We start from the raw sequence: 20,367 nt of genomic DNA on the forward strand, positions 1-20,367 counted from the left end.
TTAATAAAACTATTTAATTTACTATGATATTTATTGAGTTTCATATATAAGTGACTCGTCGATTATGAATTAGAAGTGGAGAGGTTATATACAAAAATAGACTCATAACCTAACAGTCTAGGCTTTTAGATTGAAGTGATATCCACAATGTATGTAAGCCCTCTCGTGTAGGCCCATGACAGGCTTCCAAGTGACTTAATAATGAATATCTCCCAAATAAATGGTATCGAAGTTAATGATTCAACTAGGATGAATGTAGTGTGGTTGATTAAGTTCACATTATAACCATCCAATGATTGAGAAAGTTTGCACTCTTATATTTTACTCCACCAAACACAGTTAAGTAAGAAAGTAATAATACCACACTCATATTGTGAAGATGCTTACGATACAGGAGGAGTAGTGTTTGATATGATTGAGGGGCTCACGTGTTAGAGCTTTTTTATAAAAATAGATATTTTTTATTTTTATTTTTATTTTCCATTATTTATTATGATGCTTGTCACACCTAACATTGCAATGATTCCATAAAAAAAAATTAATTTATTTTTGGAAAATAAGGTAAAAATTGAAAAAAGAAGTCGTTATCTAGTATTTTATTCACTCCCACACAAGACTTAAATCTTTTACATGAAACTCAAAACTAACCATCAAATTTAATAAAACTATCTAATTTACTATGGTATTTATTAAGTTTCATATATAAGTGACACGTCGATTAAGAATTAGAAGTGGGAAGGTTATATACAAAAATAGACTCTTAACCTAATAGTCTAGGCTTTTAGATTGAAGTAATATCCACAATGTATGTAAGCCCTCTCGTGTAGGCCAATGATAGGCTTCCAAATGACTTAATAATGAATATCTCCAAAGTGGTATCAATGTTAATGATTCGACAAGGATGAATGTAGTATGGTTAATTAAGTTCCCATTATACATGTCCATTGATTAAGCAAGTTTGCACTCTCATGTTTTACTCCACCAAACATTGTTAAGTAAGAAAGTAATAATACTACACTCATATTGTGAAGATGCTTACGATGCAAGAGGAGTAGTGTTTGATATGAATTCTATTTTAGTAATCTTTGGAAATCTTTTATATTTCATCCTTGATCATATTCAATTAGACCCTTGGACTTCAGCAACCATTATGAAATTGACCTTGGTCTCTAGGTTTTCTGATTTAGCCACTAATTAACCCTTTAACTTTAACTTCTTTTCTAATTTTTCCTCTCAACTTTCAGTGTCTATTACAATTCAGTCCTTAAACTGTTAAAAGACGTAAACCCGATACAACTCAGGAGTTCCATAAAAATTCTAAAAGAAGTGTGTAAGGAAATTAAACAAATAAATTATGAAAATTGGGGATTTGATGTTTGTAGTAATGGAAGGGATATGGACCTTTAAAATCTAGAAAAATTGGTTAATGAACGAATAATTAAATATAAAAGTGTGAAAATGCCCCCAAAAAGTGAACTAAATTTTAATGGAAGTAATTTATAAGGAAAGAAAGGTACTGGAGTATAAATTAATGAATTTCGATATCGCTCGTTGAAAATTAGCACTAAAAATATACCGAGACAAAGGAAATAATACCAGATAATTATAAAAGTTGCTATTTGAAGGGATATAGTGGGAATTTGATAATATTTGACTATAATAGGCTTGGGTGTAGTTGGCCATGGGGGAATTGACAAGGAAGAGAGGGAAAAACTCCATTTTGCTTTAAAATTCCTAGAGAAACCTAGAGAAAAATTGGGAAAAGAAGAGAATTAGTGATGCTAAAGGATAGAGGCAATAAAATCACTTAGATTTAGAGTGTTCTTGAAAGAAGAATTTGGGGATAGAGTGAGAGGGAAGGGGAGGCAGCAAAAAACAAGGAAGAAGATGTGAGAATCCTTCATTTGTTAGCACTTGGAACCTAGATTACTCATCGGTAAAGTGTCTCAACCTCCATTTAACAGGTTCTTACAATATTTGTTAAGTTTTCATTGATTTCATCAAATTAAGGTGAGGGTTCATGATGCATTTTGGGGGGAAATAAGAAATTGAATTAAAGTGATGTTTATGACATGTAATAGGGTTGAAATGAGTTGAAATAACACGTAATTTTGAAAGGAAATTGGTAGTTCCTTGTTAAGTGTGTTTATTTGGCCGACCATTAATGTAGGAGAACGAGAGTGTTTATTTGAATATTTGACTTAATGATGTGTGATTATATGAATTAAAATGATGAGAAATGCATGAAGGAATAGCAGTGAAGGTGTTAGAGAGGGTTGGGAAGAATGTTGATTGACTAGTTAATGAAAATGGACAAACAAATTCTTAGAAGGTGTTATCATTATAGTGTATGTAACATAGCAAGGAATTGGTTTGAAAGAGGATAAGTTAAATTGGTAAAGTGTATTTGTATACGAAATTGTTGATGAATCTGGACTATTTCGTTTCTTGGTCTTCCAAAGGGAATTCGAGCATGTAAATGAGGGAATTTAGACTATGTCTCTTCATAGAAATTATACATTTAGATGTTAGATATCCAAGGAAGTTGACTTTGCTAATTTGGTTTTATAAAGCTCCAGTTATGGGTTAATAACTGAGAGATGGTCAGGACAGACCCTACTGGACAGTTGACCATCTTCTCGATAACGGGTAGTTTGAGGGCTTTAGGAGCATAATAGAGTTCTTCTCCCTTTAGTAGACTTATAGCCTTGTATCTTAGCTTTCTAAAGGATTAAGCCCTGCCTTAAACCGAACTATATAATGTTAGTTATAGACAAAACATAAAATAGTGTTCTAATAAAGAATTACACCGATTGTAATGTTGATTACATGAGATGTAAATTTAAAGAAATAGGGATAATAACGAATGAAATGATTAAAAGGAATTGTATAGATTTTTTATTTTAAGGAATAAAAGCTCGTGAGTAATGACATGGTATGCATGTTAATGCATGGAAAGCCATAAAACCCAGACAGCAGTCGAGGACTACCAGTCAAGCTTTTACAACAGGTAAGTGTCCAACACCTAAGGATTTCTTTTATTTCTTACCATTTAAAATTTTCTAGGTATATAAGTGATTTGTGTGTGTGTGTGTGTGTGTGTGTGTGTGTGTGTGTGTAGTAGTAGTAGTCTATGTTTATATGATCGATATAAATAGAATGTTATATCCATTATAGCCTTGATGTTGTCTTTTGTCTTCCCCTTCACATCCATGACGATGTTGAAAATGTTTTTAAACACGTTCTTTTCTATGTGCATGACGTCAAAGTTATGGTAGAGAAGATTGGTTTTCCAATAAGGAAGCTCCCAGAAAATACTTCGTTTTACCTAATTATGGCTCAAATCAAAACCAGGAAACTTCTGCTTACCAGATTGGAAACCAAACACAATATCACCATACTATGATACAACGTCATACAATTCTTCACCAGAAAAACATGGGAGAGCAACATCCTTCTCGACTCTCCCAACAAATAAATCCTTTATGTTCTTTCTATACTTGTAATTCATTGGTAAGAAACATCGGCAACAATCAAAAAAAGAAGTTTTACCTCTGTTTGTTAGCGTGAATGCCTTATTGTTTTTCATGCAGTGTGGACATGCTAGTTTTCCATGCGTGCTCCATTCAAAAACCATTACATAAGCTGGAAAATCATTGATAGTCCACATCAAAGCTACCCTCATAAGAAAATTTTATTTTCTCGATATATCATAAGTAAAAGCCTTGGAAGACCACAACTACAACAACTCATCAATCAACGCTCGAACACAAACATCTATATTCTGACCCGAACTGTTCGGACCAGGTATCATCGTAGATAAAAATATAAACTTCAGCCTCATACGCATCCCTGGTGGCAAGTTATAAACCATGAGTACAACAGACCAACAAGAATAAAGAGCAGCAAATGACCTGAAAGGGTTAAATCTATCTGTACACAACCTGTAAATCCTAAAAAAATCAAGGCTAGATTAAATTAAAGAAAATAAAATAAACTAAAAGGAAGTGGGGGCAAAACGAGTACACTTAACGAAAATGGGGCCTAAATACAAATAAGAATAATTATAGAGTATAAATACTCCTCTTCTCACCGAAAACAAATCTGCAACTATCATGAAGAAAGAAAATAGCGAGTTTTTGTATCCATTTTTACATATCAAGAGAGAAACATAAAAATTTCAAGAACCCATCCAAGATTAAGGGTTATAGGTAGAATAAACATTGGTGGGCAATGGATTAACAAGAAAAAATTAAACAAGAAGAGAAGAGGGGAGGGCCGACTATCATTAGAAAGAAAAGGAAGGATCAAAACCTTGATTTGTACCGGGTAAGGTATTCTAAACATGGTCTTATGAGTCATTTTAAAGTCGATTATGAATTGATGCCTGGACGTTAACTTATAGATTTGAGTTCTATAACTCTAGATATTGTTAAAAATATAAGGAGAGGTCAAATAGTAACAGTTCAAAAATGAGACAGTAATAGTTGAACAATAACAGTCCAAATATTTGTTGATGAGCAATGTTGACTATCTTAGAGGCAGAACTGGGTTCTCCTTCCTTTAGAGAACTTGTAACCTCATGTCTTAGCTTTTCAACGAGACTAATCTCGCTTGAATCGAAGTTTTATAACTCCAGATATAGTTAAAAATCTAAGGAGAGGTCAGACAGTAACAGTTCAAAAAAGAGACAATATCAGTTGGAAAGTAACAGTCCAAATGTTTGTTAATAAGCAATTTTGATTGCCTTAGAGGTAGAATTGGGTTCTCCTTCCTTCAAAGAACTTGTAGCCTCATGTCTTAGCTTTCCAACAAGACCCATCTTACTTGAAACAGAATTCTATAACTTTAGATATAGTTAAAAATTTGAGGAGAGGTCGAACAGTAATAGTTCAAAAACGAGATGGTAACAATTGGAAAGTAACAGTCCAAATGTTTATTGATGAGCAATTTTGACTGCCTTAGAGGTAGAAATGGGTTCTCCTTTCTTCAGAGAACTTGTAGCCTCATGTCTTAGCTTTCCAACAAGACCAATCTCGTTTAAAACAGAGTTCTATAACTCTAGATATAGTTAAAAATCTGAGGAGAGGTCGGATAGTAATAGTTCAATGTCTAGACAGTGACAATTCAGGATTTAAACAGAAACAATTAAAATATAAAGAAAGGAATGATAATTGTGGTTGGAAAAAGAATGACAATATTAATGGGTGAAATGAGAAAAACGTAAAATATTAAGAAATGACTGAAAGAAAGACGTATTGGTTGTTGAAATGGTTATTATAAAACATATCCTTGAGTGAGGAAAATTTATAAGATGAACCTGTGATTTGCTGGAGGGACCACAAGCGTAGTGCAACAGCAGCAGCAGGGGAACATAAGTAGAGCTTCTATTGCAGGTAGGTGAATCACACCTATACCTTCTAGTTAAATTCTATGATTTAATATATATTATCAATGTGAAATGTGAATTACTAAATATATGTGTATTCAAGGGAAAAGGTTGTTGTGTGCATTGCCAAGTGATGAAATTATCACTGACAAAAGAAATATGAGAAGTGTGATTTGGGCGTAAACTAGCATACATTTAGTGTGTGTTAGGATCCCGGGTAAGAGGATCGCCATGTTTGGACTAACATACATTTAATGTATGTTAAGATCTTAGATAAGGAGATCAGACATGTATTAACTAGCATACATTTAGTGTATGTTAGAATCCCGGGTAAGGGGATCACCTTGCATCGACTCCTACGGGGTGATGATGATGATACTAGTGAAATTGGTACCGGTAATGTGTTAAACAAAAATAATCATGTTTGATCTTATAAAGTCTGGAATGGAGGTTAATAGTGGAAGAGGGAACAATTATTAATAGTTTAATAAGGAAAAGATTCTAATGAAAACCAGAAGGGAAAAGTGAACAAAATATGAATGCATGTTACCCTGTTGAAATTGTTAGATATTCGTGTTGTTATATTTATGTGATATTCACCTTTCAATAATATGTATTTTATTTCAGGACCATCACATGCACGACAAGAATAGATCCTAGCTTATGTTCCCTTCTTGTAATTTAGGTTCTAGGAAGTATACCTTTGTATTTTGTAAACATGAAAATGTTTGTATAACTTAATTTGTATAATTAATGTTTAAACTTGGTTGAATAAAGTTAACTCTGTAGTTCATATAACCATATTTCATGTCTATGTATTTATATTTTTTTTATCCATTCATAATGATATTTTGTTATATAATAATGTATACCATAAATATTTTGGTTGATAGGTGTGATAATATTTGTGGAATTGAAACCCAGGATGATTGGGTCGGGATTAAGTTATGAGATGCGAGTTATTAGAAGTGTAAATAGGTTACATGTCGATAACTTGGGACCTTCCAGTATAGTCGGGACTCCATTGAAATTTCAGTAGATTTTAATACGAAAACCATGAATATATATATATATATATATATATATATATATATATATATATATATATATACACACTCTGTTTTTCGGTTGACATGAGATTATTGTTTTTATCCCGGAATGGGGGATGTTACACAACCCAAGACGCACGTTCCTTAATTCAACTGAAAAGTGATTATGCATATTGTTAAAGTGTTTCCATGCATCCCCGTTAGAAGGATGCACCATTACTCCATCAACCACATCATGTGATTGGTGCTATTTTATATGCTCAGCAGTCTTTAATGACATGAATAACCTCTACAGTCTAGGTATGATTTGAAAGTATCTAAGTTGTTTATATGCCACGAGAGTCTTTCCCATGCCGGTTCTGGGTTTGTAACGGGAATGACCACATGTCATGCACTCGGTTAGCTCAGCATTTTTAAGGTAGTACAGCATGCAGAAGTTAGGGCACATGTCAATTTTCTGGTATCCTAAATCAAGGGGTTTCATCATGGACTTAGCAGCATAGAAGTTCTCTTTCAGTTTGTTCCCTTTAGGTAAAATGCTTCTTGCCCATTTGATAATTTTGTCATAACTAGCCTCACTCGTCCCATAATCCGACTTGATGGTGAACACATGTGCAACAACCGATAATTTACTGTGATTCGTGCAGTCATCCCATAATGGTTCATCAAAATCTTTCATCAGATCAAAAAACATGACCACATTTACATTAGGTTCTTCTTCTATGATTGGACATTGACTAACATTATCTTGATTCATTCTCATTGCATCCATAACCATATTTCTGTAAAGATTACTATTGTCATTTACAACCCCATGCACGTTGCTAGTACTAGAAGTTGACCCAACAATCCTTCCTATCATACTCTCATAACGAACAAATAGCTCTTCATATACATACCAATACAGGTAATCCTCCATGAACCCTTTGTGTAGAAGATGCATCGTTACAACATCTGGATGCAAAAACTTTTTATTTTTACATTTCCTGCATGGACACCTAATACCGCCTCCACTAAAATTTCTCGAAATAGATGTTGCGAAATTAATAAAACCCTGAATCCCATTACAATAATCCATCATCCGCAATCCTTGAGGTGAATCTCGATACATCCATGAACAATCCATAACTTCTATCGAACCTCTATAAAATAATGATGACAACATGTATTAATTAACTACGTTAAGTAAATAAATTTTCAAAAATATTGGTTTAGCTCAAGAATATCCAACTTACTTTAAAACTTCTCTTAAATATTCATTATCAATTATCAACGTCCATACAAATTTATACACATAAATTTATAGAAATTACAACTCGGCAATAACAGTGATAAAAATTAAAACGAACCTGTTAAACAAGCTATCATTTATTTCATCACAACACATCTAATTTAGTAATTCCATATAAGTTTCAACAATTTACAAACAAATATAATTTTATAAAATCTAAAATAAACCATAACAAGTATAAAATTATACATTCATACTACAAGTTTGTTTGAGAAAAAACAATAAAACATGCACATACCCTAACAAAATACATATACTAAAAAACATTCAATAATAATAAAATTGACCTTTTAATGTTAAAATTAAAAAAGATAGATTTACTTATAAAAAATGATAAAATCCATAATAAATCAGGATACCGATGGCAATTCTGCCAGTGAAGTGGACACGTCATTGTACGAAGATCCCGGAATCTCTCTGTAATTTCATCGATAAAATCATCCAAAAAAATCCATGTCATCGCACTACTTTGTTTTTTGAAATTCTTTATATTTCATCTGTAATTCTATTGGTATATATCGATAAAATAATTTCATTGATATATACCGACAGTGTTAGCAACAGATTTAAATCGGTCGGTAACTATCACTGCAAATTATCGATAGAAAAATTACGTAGGTAACTCCGTTGATATTCGTTGAATTTCTGGTAGTGGAATAGTTATCTTCCTTTATTGTTGATTTTTTATGTGTTTAATGATGGGGCTTTGATTGGGCAATGTTCATTGAATGCATATTTGTGATGGAATTATTTTAGTCTTGCATTTTAATTTTATTTTTTATTTTAATATATTATGGTGAGATTTTGAAATTGATAAATATTTATGAAATTGATATTTGTGTTTGAATGCATTTGACCGAATCCTTTAAATTATGCATATTGTTTCCTTTCATGTTCTTTTTCATTGCATCATTATTCTAACCATGCTACATATCTTTTTTTATGTATAAACATAGATGGACATATTCAACAATATGTATTGACATGGTCTTTTGCTTTAAATAATAGAAAATTCATGTTCATTCATGTATGCATCTATGTTGAGTTTTATAACTTGTTTTTAAAACTCATTAAGGGTTCGAGCCAAATTAAAAGCCTATTGGACTAGCATTCCAAAACTTTAAAAACCATTCCTTGTTTTTCTCACAGGTCATGTCAAAAATGTTTTGCTATTCACTTTTAGTATTTAGGGTAAAAGGACTCATTATGGGTCATTTCCTTGGATATTAAGAAAAGTTGATTTCCTTGGATATTAAGAGAAGTTGAGTATCCTTTTGATTTTTTAAAAAATAAATTTTTTAGTCTATAATTCATTGGTGACAAAATTAGAGATTAAATGATATGTGAACCTTATTAAAACACCTTTCATAAACCTTTCTAGGATTTAGATAGGGTTGACGAGCCCAACATTGGCCCATGGATCATTCATTAACATGACTTGATCAAAAATTAGTTACATGTTGTGATCAAAAGTAACCCACCTTAGAATTGTCAATTCACCAAGTGTTATTCAAAGGTAATAATTGGGATTCACAAAACTAAACTAAACTTTGAAAAGGCTAAGTTTAAACAAATAATTAGGGTTTAACTCATCATAGTAAATCCATTATCATCTTATAGATAGACCATCGATAGACTAGGCATAACAAACTATTAGGAATAAAAGACAAGATAATGCAACTTACCACAAGTAAGATGTTTTAAGATGATAGTATCTTCCTTTTAGTATAACTAATCTCTTACCATAGATGTCTATTGATTAGTTAATGTTTTCTAATGACTATAATACTAGGTGGCAACTCTTTTCATAATGTTAAGACTTACCCCCCTCTTATACATAAAAAAAGACCATTTTTATAGGAAAAAGGTGGGTCATCATGATATCGGGTGTGACATTGTTCAACAACAGGTCATGAAGATATATGTTGCTTGAAATTGCATTATTAGAATGTAGCTTTTGAGGTATTGTACTACCATTGCACAAGTTTGTTTACCTATTAGTAAGGCTTTTGGGCTATATAATTGGCATGAAGTTGCTTGTATACTTATATAATAGATGACATCATATGTGTGATCATACTACATTATTGTTATGATTGTGGCTATGTTTGTTATGTAGACATATGGCACCAAGGAATTTCATAGATTCTCGTTGAACTATTTCATATTAGAAGGTACTTTGGTATTTTTCATAACCTAATTTTTACCATCGCAAAATTTTTCAAAGATTATTTTTTAAGGAAAAACAAAACAAAAATTTCATTTAAAAAAACAAATTTTCAAACGAAAAAAATTTAAAGAAAAAGATTTTTGCTTATAAATAGATAGATTTAATTTATAGTTGGTCAAGAAAATCAGGAAAAAGAATAGAAATTGGTTATGATTGCACAAATTAGAAGATCAATAATCAAAATAGAAGAACATAGAAAAGTTTGGAAGTTCAATTCAGTCAATTAAAAGCTTAATTGAAAAGAAAAATGAAACTTATGGAAATATTGCATAAATGGGAAAGCCAATGACTTAAATAAAAGTTTGGAAGTTCAACTCAGTCAATTAAGAGCTTAATTGAAAAAAAAATAAAACTTATGGAAATATTGCATAAATGGAAAAGCCAATAACTTAAATAAAAGTGGTTGAAACTTGGAAGGTCTTAATTGATTTAATCAAGGGCTCAATTGAAAAAAAAAATCAAAATCAAGATTTAATTTGACCTAAATTAGAAGAATTAAAGAACTAATGATCAAAATAGAATAGGAGCTGGAATTTAAGGGGCATATTAATTCAATCAAGGACTTACTAAAACAAAAATTAAAACAACGAGCTTGAGGTTAGATCTTTGGCGTCTTCTTTCTTTTTTTAGTTTGATCTTGATGGGGACAAAAGGCACACTCCTCTTACTATTATGATAGAAGACAGTCTCCCTAGCTTTCTCTTAGTTCTTCCTTCACTCTGGAGATTCTGCCAAGCCAGCTCAAAGACTCCTGCATAACCAACCTTACCAGCAGATCTTGGTGAAGGGTTTAATGGAATGAAAGTGGTAGTAACTTTGTTTGATTTCCAAGTTTAGTGGTAGCAAAGACATAGTTATAGGTTCTCTTTTATACTTCGGGATAGTAGCTTTTGAAAGGAAAAAATGGTCTTATAGTTGGTTTTCAATAAAGATGTAAGTATGGTAGCATGAGTAAGTCTTTCCCTTTTTTTCTTAACATGTGCATGGCTTCTTTCGATCCCATCGGGTGTGTTGTTCCTGCTCGAACCCATCAGTCCTTGCTACCCGAGAGTTACATGCATGTTTTACCTCTCCTGTGCTTGTTTCGTGCTGGAACATTTTAAGTTGGTAAGAAGGTGAGGATCATGACGTAAAAGAGGGCCAATAACCATGAATGATGGATGGAAACTTGTTAGAAATATTCCCCTTTTAGGTATATATGTTCTTTTTCTTTTGGTTAATCGTAAGACAAAGTTCGCTGGTGATGCATGCTTTCACTTTATAAATTTCAATCATGATTTCCTTTATGTGTTATTGGTTGATGATGTGCATGGACCTCCTTGTGTTTTTGTGTAAAGAGAAGGCCATACAGCAGCTCCTATTTCTTCTTGCATGCGTTGCCTCGCCTCTCTCGGTTTTGTTCCCTAGGGTTTTTAACAAGAGAATCTGCATGCACCTTCCCTTTGCTTGTGCTTGCTTATTACGGTATCAAACATGCTCGTTGAGATTGTAGAGCATGAGAAAGAGGTTGCCCCTTTTTGTTATGATATGTTCTCACAAAGTCTGCAGCAAAGAAAATGAAGAAGTGAAGTGTGTTTAGTTTTAGTCTGGGTCATGGCTTTGCTTCGGCCATGGTTTCCCTTCAAGTCTTGAGGACCCAACAACATTGTTAATTTTCTCTTACATTTTGTGTTTTTTTTTTTTTGGAATTTTACAAGCATGGGCTTGTTAAGTTTATTTGTGGTTTAATTAGTTAATTTAAGCATGTTGGTTTCTAGCCTAAAAAAATACCAAAAAGTTATTATTCTTTTTTTTTTTCATTTGGTCAAAGCTTCTCACATATAAAAAAAAATAAGAAAATATATCGTTTCTTCCATTTTGAGAATTATACATTCCTTGATGATTATTGATGTCCTTTTAGATTTTTAACGTTGGCATTCATAAAAGAAAAAATTAAAAATATATTTCTTATAACATGCATCTATTTTTAAGTTTTATAATTTATTTGTAAAATATATCAGGTTTGACTCGTGTTAAAAGGTCTAAAAAATAACATGCTAAAATTTATTTGTTTAAAATATTTTTAAAATCTCATTAAAAATAAATATTTTATTATTCACTCATAGTATTTCAAATAAATAATACTTGTGTTTTTTGGTTTTTTAAAAAATATTATTTTCACAAAACCTTATATATATACTAAAATCAAATTTAAATACTTTGCCAATATAATAGCCAACATGCTCCAATATTGAAGACATGAACCTGAAACTGACAGCTTTTTTCTTGTGGTTTGGCTCTTGAAAGCAGCTACTCACCCATGGATCACGTCTAGAGTGTATTCACAACATCCAAAAAATAAAAACAAAACAATTTAAAAGCACAAACCAAAAGTTGGATTTATTTTTTCTTATTAATGTGATGAGATAATCTGAAAAGTTAATTTCTTTACAATCCAGCATATAATTGCAGTGCTTAGCCACAAATTATTTGCTTTAAACAACGGAAAACATACAAATATATATGTAACTCACAATGAGAAAAGAGAGGAGAACATTAAAGGGGAAGAAAAAAAACTAAAAGAATAATTAGAAGACTATTTTGCAGATCGCAAGCTAGTTACTTCCCAAACAGCTGCCGACGGCTTCTTCCAGGTTTGGTTCGTATACCAGCTGCCTCACCAATCACAATCTCATCAACTAGATCCTTGAAGACCAAACGCTCAACATCCAACACTACGCCAGAAGTCTCACTATGAAAATCTATCCAACTCTCTGACCGATGCATCACATCATAGCACAAAATGCTTTTCAAACCATCCTCCTCCTCTAAGCTGCATTCTGATTTCTTGACTAGAAGTTGCTCCATCTCTGAACATAATTCTTTCAGAAGCTTTTGAGCACTGAGGGTCTTCTTTGCTAGCTTATCAGACTTCAACCATGGCTCAGGAGAGGGCACCACTAATGCCAACTTTTTGACAAGAATCTCATTAACAGCATCAAATATGAGCTTCCGATGAAACTTCTCTGGGTTTGGCTTTGAATGGAAGGACTTTCCAGGGCTGCATTCTTCCTTTGAAACCAAATTGCTGGCCTTGGTTTGCTCCAATACAAAGAATAACTCAGGGTTAATGGGGTGACCTGATGGGTGGAGTTGAAATGCTGACAGGTCAGAACTAAGGTCTCTAAGTAGAAGGCCGGACGCTAACAAAATCTCTGAAATGTATCTGTGGTCAGGATTTGTGTTCTCACAAAGTGATGCTATGTAATCTGTGCTGGATTCATCGTGAGTGGAGTTCAATTGTCTAAGCTTTTGTACCAAATTCTCAATTTTTTGTAATTTCTTGCGATTGATATCTGAAGAGAGGCCAGAGGCCACACTGTTAGACAATAAGTTATCTGCAGGATTCCATTGATCTTCACTCTGTTGGTAATGGAAATCTTTGGGGACATCTCCTGCAATGACAAATAGAAAATAAGTAACTGGTAACAAAAGGTTTCATTGTTTTATGTTCTGTTCTATACCTGTAGCTACCACATACTCCATATATTACAACACAAAGTTGGCCCTAGGCGGCATAGCAAAATTTTACCTTTGATCATATTTGGCATCTGCTTTACAGGAGACAATGCATCATCTCTATATACAGATGCATCAAGTACAGAGACAGGACTAGGATGCTCAGGGGCAACAACAGCAAGCTCTGCTGATGTCCCATCCTCTTCAAACATAAAAGTTGATTTCTGAGACAAGGAAAACGAAGTGTCAACTATATGATCAGAATAGTTGAGTGACTAGAGAAGTTCAAAAGCACCTACTTTCTGTAATGAGCCCGAAACTAAGCGCCTGGCAGCATTGAGGGTTGGACTCTGGCCACTGTAGTTGTCAGTAGATCGTTCAGTACTAGTGACTTCCATATCTGTCTTCAAGTCAAAAGTAGTGCCATCAGACTGCAAAGAGGTGTCATCTCCTTGGTGACTCGAAGTTCTTGATTCATTACTTATCTGACTTAACTGGTCATCACTCGGTGGCACTTTGGGATATTTTACCCTGTGTTTCCCACCAGGTGAACCTATTTCTGTTGGCTGCCTGTTGGATTGCGTTCTTGGTTTACTTGTATCAGATGGAGGGGTAGGTGGACAAGATCGCTTCTCTAGTTCAAGTTTCTTCTGTGAAAGTCTTGGGCTCACAGATCCTGAACTCCTTGCTGAACTCAGGTTGCTTTCTTTTGGCACTTGTTGGGATCGTGTCAAGGATTGTGTTGATTTTGTATTCTTCTTGACAACAGTTCTCTTATCACTGGAGCTGGCTAAAGAATCTCTCTGGCTGTTTCTTGGAGATTGATCTTTAGCTGTTCGGCTATTATTGGATCCCTTTTTACCATCTGCATGTCCACCAGTTGGAATTCTATGAAGGCTGGAAAGGTCATCTATAGGAATTACCGAGGAAGCAGGAATACCAGATTTCTCAACTAGTTTGGCTGTTTTAATGATCACAATTGGGGATTCACAAGTCCTCAAAGAATCAGAACCCCTGGTTGTGGGAACACCAGCATGATTTTTCTGTTGGTTTTGTTGACCTAGCAACCTTGCCTTTTGACTGGGACTGCTACATTTTGGTTCATGATCTCTCAGGGGTACAGAATTTGAAGCTTGTTCTTCTTTTCTATTCTCCAAGAACCCCTTAGCCTGCATTGCTTCCAGAATCTGTTTAAGAGCTCTAAGATCCTTTCCAGATTGTTTGAACTCGAGATCCTTCAATCTCTTCTCAATCTCACTGTAAACTGAAGGGAATAAATTTGGTGTCTTCCCAGGAACTTTTTCAGGCTTGAAAGGCTGTTTCAAAGAACATCGACTTCCATCCAGCTGCTTCCATGGTGCTGGTTCAATTGGCAGCCTTGAAATGGGTTTCATGACCAAATCTGGATTCTTCCACCGTGGTGATATTGGATCTTTCACCGAGTTTCTCTGAGACTTCGGAATATGGATTGGTCGGTTTAGATCGTTTGTTTTCAATGATCTCGAGAAGGAATCATCATGTTCCACCAATGAGTTCTTGATCAAACCTGGCTGACTATGACTGGTGAACGCAGAATCTGGCAATCCTTCCAAGCCCATCAGCTTGGCTACCACACTAGGAGGCCGTTTCTGAGTTTTCAGTGATTGCTGCAGAGTAAAGATCTTTTCATTTGAGTTGCTGCTACTTTCTAGATCTTTTGAAAGGTAATTTGATCTAGAATCAATGTTGGATCCACTCACGGAAATTACTCTACTATCCAGTGAAAGTCTTGGAAGCTCTTTTAGTTTTGGGGTGGACTTGATAGTATCTCGAGATTCAAATGACAAATGATTAATCCCCCACCCATCACAGGAAAACCGAGGAGCATCTTTTGGAATTGTATGCCAAGATCCATCTTTTGCTTCATATGATGATCTTGGATGCTCTTTAGTTTCATTATAATACCAAGGTGCTTCATGAAGTTTAGCAACTTTAAGAGACTCCTTGAGATTGACAGGAGGAGCATTTTTCTTTCCTTTGTTACCAACTCTATAAGATCCATCTGCAGATTTGGAGGCCTGTAATGCCCCCGGGGAATCTTTATGCTTCACTATATGGCTCATTGCTTCTTCTTTAGCTGTAGTTTTGACTGATAACCCTCTGGCCTCTCTATACATAGAATCCTTGACAACATCTCGAAGATCAAGAGAATGCCGCCCTAAATGGGCAGAGGTACTTGGCTGAGTTATAACTGGGTTCCTTGAGGGAGTTTCAGGAAAGATAATTCTGTCAAAGGAAGATGCTTCTGGTTGAGCTGTTTTATTGCAGTCCAGAGAGGAGGGCATGGAAGATGAGCAAGAGGATGAGAAAGATGCTCTTGATGATTCTGTAGAAATTCTTTGCTTCTCATTCAAATTCTTGTTTAAATTAATGTCCTGCAATCAATAGTTCATATTCACTCTGATATGCAAAGACATGGCTAGAATATAGCACAGAAAAAGTTGAGGTAGAAAAAGCAACAGTGTGAGGACAACATCAAATTGACAGTGACTTTTGTAGGCAAATAAAAAAAAAAGTAAGAAGACTTAAGAGCAACACAGAGCACACGTTATTCAACAATCAATCAGATCACAATTCTACACTGGTTTAGGCATATAGCTTGACTGAATCTTTTCCAATTACTTTGGAGAATTAATGAAATTTCCAGGAACTAAGAATGCTTACAACTGTTGTGTTCTGATTGTATGCATTAAAACATTCCCTTTCTGAGCTGCCATTTTTGAAGTGGGAATCACCTACATTGTCACAGAAACATCGGCGACAGATTGAATGATTAAGTTCACAACCAAAACAAAAAAATAGGAATAATAATAGTCAATTCGTTGTTATCAACCTGGAATTTGGAAAACTACTGAAGGATACGCAAACAGCAGATGTGCAATTAATTTTCTTTGGTTACATACAAAGATGATTTATCAAGTTAGAACTGGTCTATATATAAAAGTTTGTTAAGTTTATGAGAAAGAGTTAGCTCTGCTGATGAAGTGATGATTGCTACAAGAATTTACCAGCAAAAATGAATGCACAACGAAAAAACAGTTGGAAACAACATATTGGCCATGCATTCAAGAAAACAAGTACAAATACATGTCTTTATCTATTCACATTCACCCCAAATAACAATAGGCAATAATTTGAAAATATAGGTTAGAATGAAAGATCTCTAAGAAATTTACATCCAAAAGACAAACTTTTATTATCAGACGCATAAACTATTCAGATACACGAGTCATGTTCTTTTCTATTCTTTTCGTTTCTTTTTCTTTTTTATTTTCTCGATATAGAATATCAATATTAGCTCATTTGATGAGTAGATTGAGAACATATTTTTTTCCCGGGCAATAAAGCAATCAGTCAAGCAATCAGTCTCGTTTTTCTTTTTTTCTTTTTCCTCATCACATGCCATTGGAAATGATAAAGGATTCAGGATGGGTCAAGCAATAGATATTAACCAAGTAAATGAGGACTCTTGATTAATGAAATGAATGCTACAAAGTTAAGCTACACCTGATAATGAGAATTACCTGGAGGAAGCCTCTTCTGGTTGAGGCGCCTACCGGTAAGGACTTGGTGACGATCAAATATTTGAAAAACCCCAGTCATGCATCCTATTTGCTTTTGCAAATCTGGATTATCATCTGCTAAAGAATGTAAAAGTTTTGCAGCCATCTCCTCTTCTTCCCAACTACCCTAGTTCAGTCCTTCCACTTTGTAAATTCGGTCTTCCTCTATCCAAACCACAAAATTACAACATTTCAAGCCTCTATCTCCCCCAAACTCTGAATCTATGGATTGGAACCAGTGCTTGAAAAGCATATACTTATGAGATATCTGAGCAATTCTATGGTAAACCAATCAATAAAATATGATATCTAGAGTCTCCCTTTATTCAATTTGTTTTCTTCCTCTGTGCAAAATCTAAAACACAAACTACGCTTTTATTAACACTAGAAACCAAAAGAGAATGGAGGACTTTCCATATATATGTAAATCCAAATAATGAATTTCCAAAAACAGAAGTTTAGCAACATATCAGATAAAATCCTTCAGCTTATCTGCCATGTACTAGGCACCTTAAAATCTCTTACAAAATCAGTGATTTCCAGCTAGAAACAGCTCAAGAAAGAAAAGGCTTGCCATTTATGGGTACCCACAAGATAAAAAGGTGGCCTTTACCACCAGAATCACAACCCCACGAATTTTCCTCTTAGAACATGATTGCCCATTTTGGATTTTCCATGAAATCCTCCAAAGTCTGAAGCTTTTGCGGCAATAAAGGAAAAGTAGAAAGAAAAAGAAAAATCCCAGAAAATCAAAATCAAATCAAATCAAATCAAATATTACATGGAATTGAAAGATACCTTATTCAGAGTGAGGACCGACCAGAATGGCTTGTAAATTGAATAGAACCAGAAGAAAAGGGTAAGGTAAGGGACTCAATATGTAGTACTTTTACATCCGACAACACAAGAAAGTGCCAAGTAGAGTTATGATCAACAATATCACTTCTAATTCCAGTTGCCTGGCTATAAGAAACTTATTCCAATGCAAAAGGAAAAGGAATTAATCCCTCCAGATCCAAGAAGAAAAATAGACATGTAGAAAAAAAGAAAAAGTAAATGCTCTTCAGTTCAGAGAACATATGGAAAGACAGCCAGGAGTGATGAGAAGGTTTGTCATATCATAAATATGGTGACTAAACTAATCTGGCCTGACCTGGGAAAATAATACAGATGGCATTTTCTGTTTTTTTCTTATTTATTTTTTGATAGAGAGAGAGAGATAGAATGTGGGGCAGTTGTCTTCTAGCTCCATCTCACACATCCATGTGTGAAGAGTATGTGAGTGGGTCTAAAGCTGTCTCCGTGGACATGTGATTTTTGTCAGAGATGAGGGCATGTCTGTGACTGTCAGTGCGGCAAAAATTGCTTTTCAATATAGTTTTTATTTTAAATTTATATTTTTTATTTATTTTTAATATCAACCCATTAAAATAATTTAAAATAAATAATAAATAAAAATCAGAAATTTGCAACAATTCAATTCAACCAAATTTCCAAATACACAAAAGACAAGAAAGAAGGAAGCATTCCAACCTCCTCTTCAAAGTCCAAGCGACCCTCGGCCAACGGCACGTTCGCATAGGAGCTAAGGGAGTTGTTTATAAAAGATTTACCTTGTATTAAATTTAATGGACACTTGCCCAAGTGCGACTTCATTAGGAATATAGTATTGAGACCTGGCCCAATCTATAAGTCAATCCGGGATCTAATTGATCAGGGGTTGAACCGAGCCGGTTTGAAAAAAAAACAAGGAAAAAAAACTTAGTGTGACCCGGCGACCCCTGCTGTTTGAGCCGGCAATCCGGTTAACCCAGCAAAACCTGATCAAAAACTCGATTGCAATATGTTAAAAACGACATTATATTAAATTTAATAGACACTTGCCCAAGCATGACGACATTAAGAGTATATAATATGAAATATTAAATTTTATTGATCTCTACTTTATTGTTTTATTATAACTTGTCCATTTCTCAAATAATACATAAATGAGAAATTCTTATTCTCTGTCTCGCAGTAAACAGAGTTTTGGTATTATTATTATTATTATTATTATTATTATTATTATTATTATTATTATTATTATTTATTGAGTGATAAAAAAAATGGAGGGGCTATGAAAACCTCAAGATGGAATTACAATGAGGGTGACAGGTTATGAATTTTGCATGGAAGTAGCAACAACTTTATACTGCTCATTTAACCTTTAAAATAACAAGAAAATTGGCAAGGACAAGTGTGTAGCTAATTACTAAGTGCCTCGTAAAAGTTAGGCAATCATTTTAAGAAGAAAAAAAACTTGGAAAGACTTGTAATTGTTATAAAATATATAATTATAAATATTAAATGCCCTTTAGAATATATTGGATTTCCTGATTATTGGGGTTAATTTCTTGATTTTTCATGGTATTTGTGTTTTTTAATGTTTTCATTTTTTCTTATTAATAGACTAGTTGTCTTGTATTTTTAATATTGAAAAAATATATAATAAAAGGTATGAATTTCTTCTTTAAGTTTTTATTATGAATATGTATGTTTTTACTTGTTTTTTTATTTTTTAACACGTTATTAGCACGATCAATCTAATGCATATTGAAATCTTGGTATGCATTAACTCCTATGTTACGTGGCTTGTATCAATTTTAATTTTTTATTTCTTTTCATTATTGTTCATATTTTATGGAATATATTTGGTTCTTTAACTTATTTTGACTATTTTTCTTTCCTATTCATCAAAATTTAAAATTCTTGAACAACTAATACTGTAAGTTCCTTAAGAATCAAATAAATTAAATATAGTTCTTGAAGAAATAGTACTTCTAAAAACAAATGCTAAATAAATAGCAGTCTTAAAACACTGACTTTCCCCTTTTATATTCATTATTTTTTTTAATAAGTTATTCCCTTATTTTATATAGATAATGTCGAATCTGACGAAACTTGAATTTACCGCTCTTGATATCTTTAGGAATAATTAATTGTCATGGATTCTTAATGTTGAGATTCATCTAAAAGCTATGAATATAAGAGGGACCATTAAAGAAGAAAATATCACATCCTTGCAAGATCGTGCAAAAGCAAAAGAAATTATTTTCATTCGCCACCATCTCCAATAAGGATTAATAGTTGAATATCTTATAATAAAAAATATTATTGTTCTGTGGTAAAATCTAAAGGAAATATATGACCACCAAAAGTTTATCATACTTCCTCAATCTTGTTATGATTGGTTGCAACTAAGGTTGCAAGATTTTAAACTAGTTGGTGAATATAATTTTGTGTTTTTTTTAATTACCTCACAGTTGAAA

The 20,367-nt window shown here is 33.5% G+C and overlaps 1 protein-coding gene across 5 annotated transcripts; it reads right to left on the reverse strand.

Annotated features, from left to right (window-relative positions):
• Positions 1-12,311: 12,311 nt before the first annotated feature.
• On the reverse strand, positions 12,312-18,220 carry LOC133675932 (protein LONGIFOLIA 1). Of its 5 annotated transcripts, none has more exons than XM_062097495.1 (6): positions 17,858-18,220; positions 17,021-17,224; positions 16,161-16,231; positions 13,757-15,871; positions 13,531-13,681; positions 12,312-13,393 (listed from the first exon to the last, which is right to left on the reverse strand). In XM_062097495.1, exons 2-6 carry the CDS (start codon positions 17,163-17,165, stop codon positions 12,558-12,560), a joined length of 3,318 nt encoding a protein of 1,105 aa, XP_061953479.1. In that variant the 5' UTR covers positions 17,166-17,224; positions 17,858-18,220; the 3' UTR covers positions 12,312-12,557. The 5 variants fall into 5 exon arrangements, with proteins under 5 accessions (XP_061953479.1, XP_061953478.1, XP_061953477.1 ...); XM_062097494.1 differs by having other exon boundaries at positions 17,021-17,300; XM_062097493.1 differs by having other exon boundaries at positions 17,021-17,757.
• Positions 18,221-20,367: the final 2,147 nt, after the last annotated feature.

Source organism: Populus nigra, chromosome 16, assembly GCF_951802175.1.
Source record: "Populus nigra chromosome 16, ddPopNigr1.1, whole genome shotgun sequence".
Classification (NCBI taxonomy): domain Eukaryota; kingdom Viridiplantae; phylum Streptophyta; class Magnoliopsida; order Malpighiales; family Salicaceae; genus Populus; species Populus nigra.

What these genes read in the sequence shown, in the direction of transcription:
- LOC133675932 (XM_062097495.1), bottom strand. Translation starts at nt 17,165, where the DNA reads ATGGCTGCAAAACTTTTACATTCTTTAGCAGATGATAATCCAGATTTG. An exon ending in CCAGAAGAGGCTTCCTCCAG is followed by an intron (nt 16,232 to 17,020) that starts GTAATTCTCATT and finishes GTGACAATGTAG; the next exon opens with GTGATTCCCACTTCAAAAAT. An exon ending in TTTCGGGCTCATTACAGAAA is followed by an intron (nt 13,682 to 13,756) that starts GTAGGTGCTTTT and finishes TCCTTGTCTCAG; the next exon opens with AAATCAACTTTTATGTTTGA.